The sequence below is a fragment of the Penaeus monodon genome, chromosome 28 (assembly GCF_015228065.2).
Source record: "Penaeus monodon isolate SGIC_2016 chromosome 28, NSTDA_Pmon_1, whole genome shotgun sequence".
In the NCBI taxonomy this organism is placed as follows: domain Eukaryota; kingdom Metazoa; phylum Arthropoda; class Malacostraca; order Decapoda; family Penaeidae; genus Penaeus; species Penaeus monodon.
The window spans coordinates 17,145,436-17,145,669 of NC_051413.1; the positions used below are offsets into that span (position 1 = coordinate 17,145,436).

Genomic DNA, 234 nt, shown 5'->3' on the forward strand with positions numbered 1-234 from the left:
GGAATAGTCCTCGTCGCTCTCGCTCTCGTCCGAGTAGGCCTCGTCCGTGAAGGTTTCAAGAGCGACATTGTCTTCTATGAATTGCTCTTTGAAGTCCTTTCGTATGTCCTCGACGATGGCGTTCTCAATCTGGATGTGTCCATTTTCATGTTAGTGATATGAAACTTACAGTCTATTTAATTCTATGTACTATTTCATTTTTTCATGCACGGGTGCTACTTGCAAATTCCTCTT

At 42.7% G+C, this 234-nt stretch overlaps 1 protein-coding gene across 1 annotated transcript in view; it reads right to left on the reverse strand.

The window, feature by feature from the left end:
* The window catches only part of LOC119591387, a gene marked incomplete in the record, with an annotated part of 32,034 nt that overhangs the window by 965 nt on the left and 30,835 nt on the right, over positions 1-234 (reverse strand). The window contains 1 exon segment of the mRNA XM_037940126.1: positions 1-129. Coding sequence (XP_037796054.1) covers positions 1-129 — 129 coding nt within the window.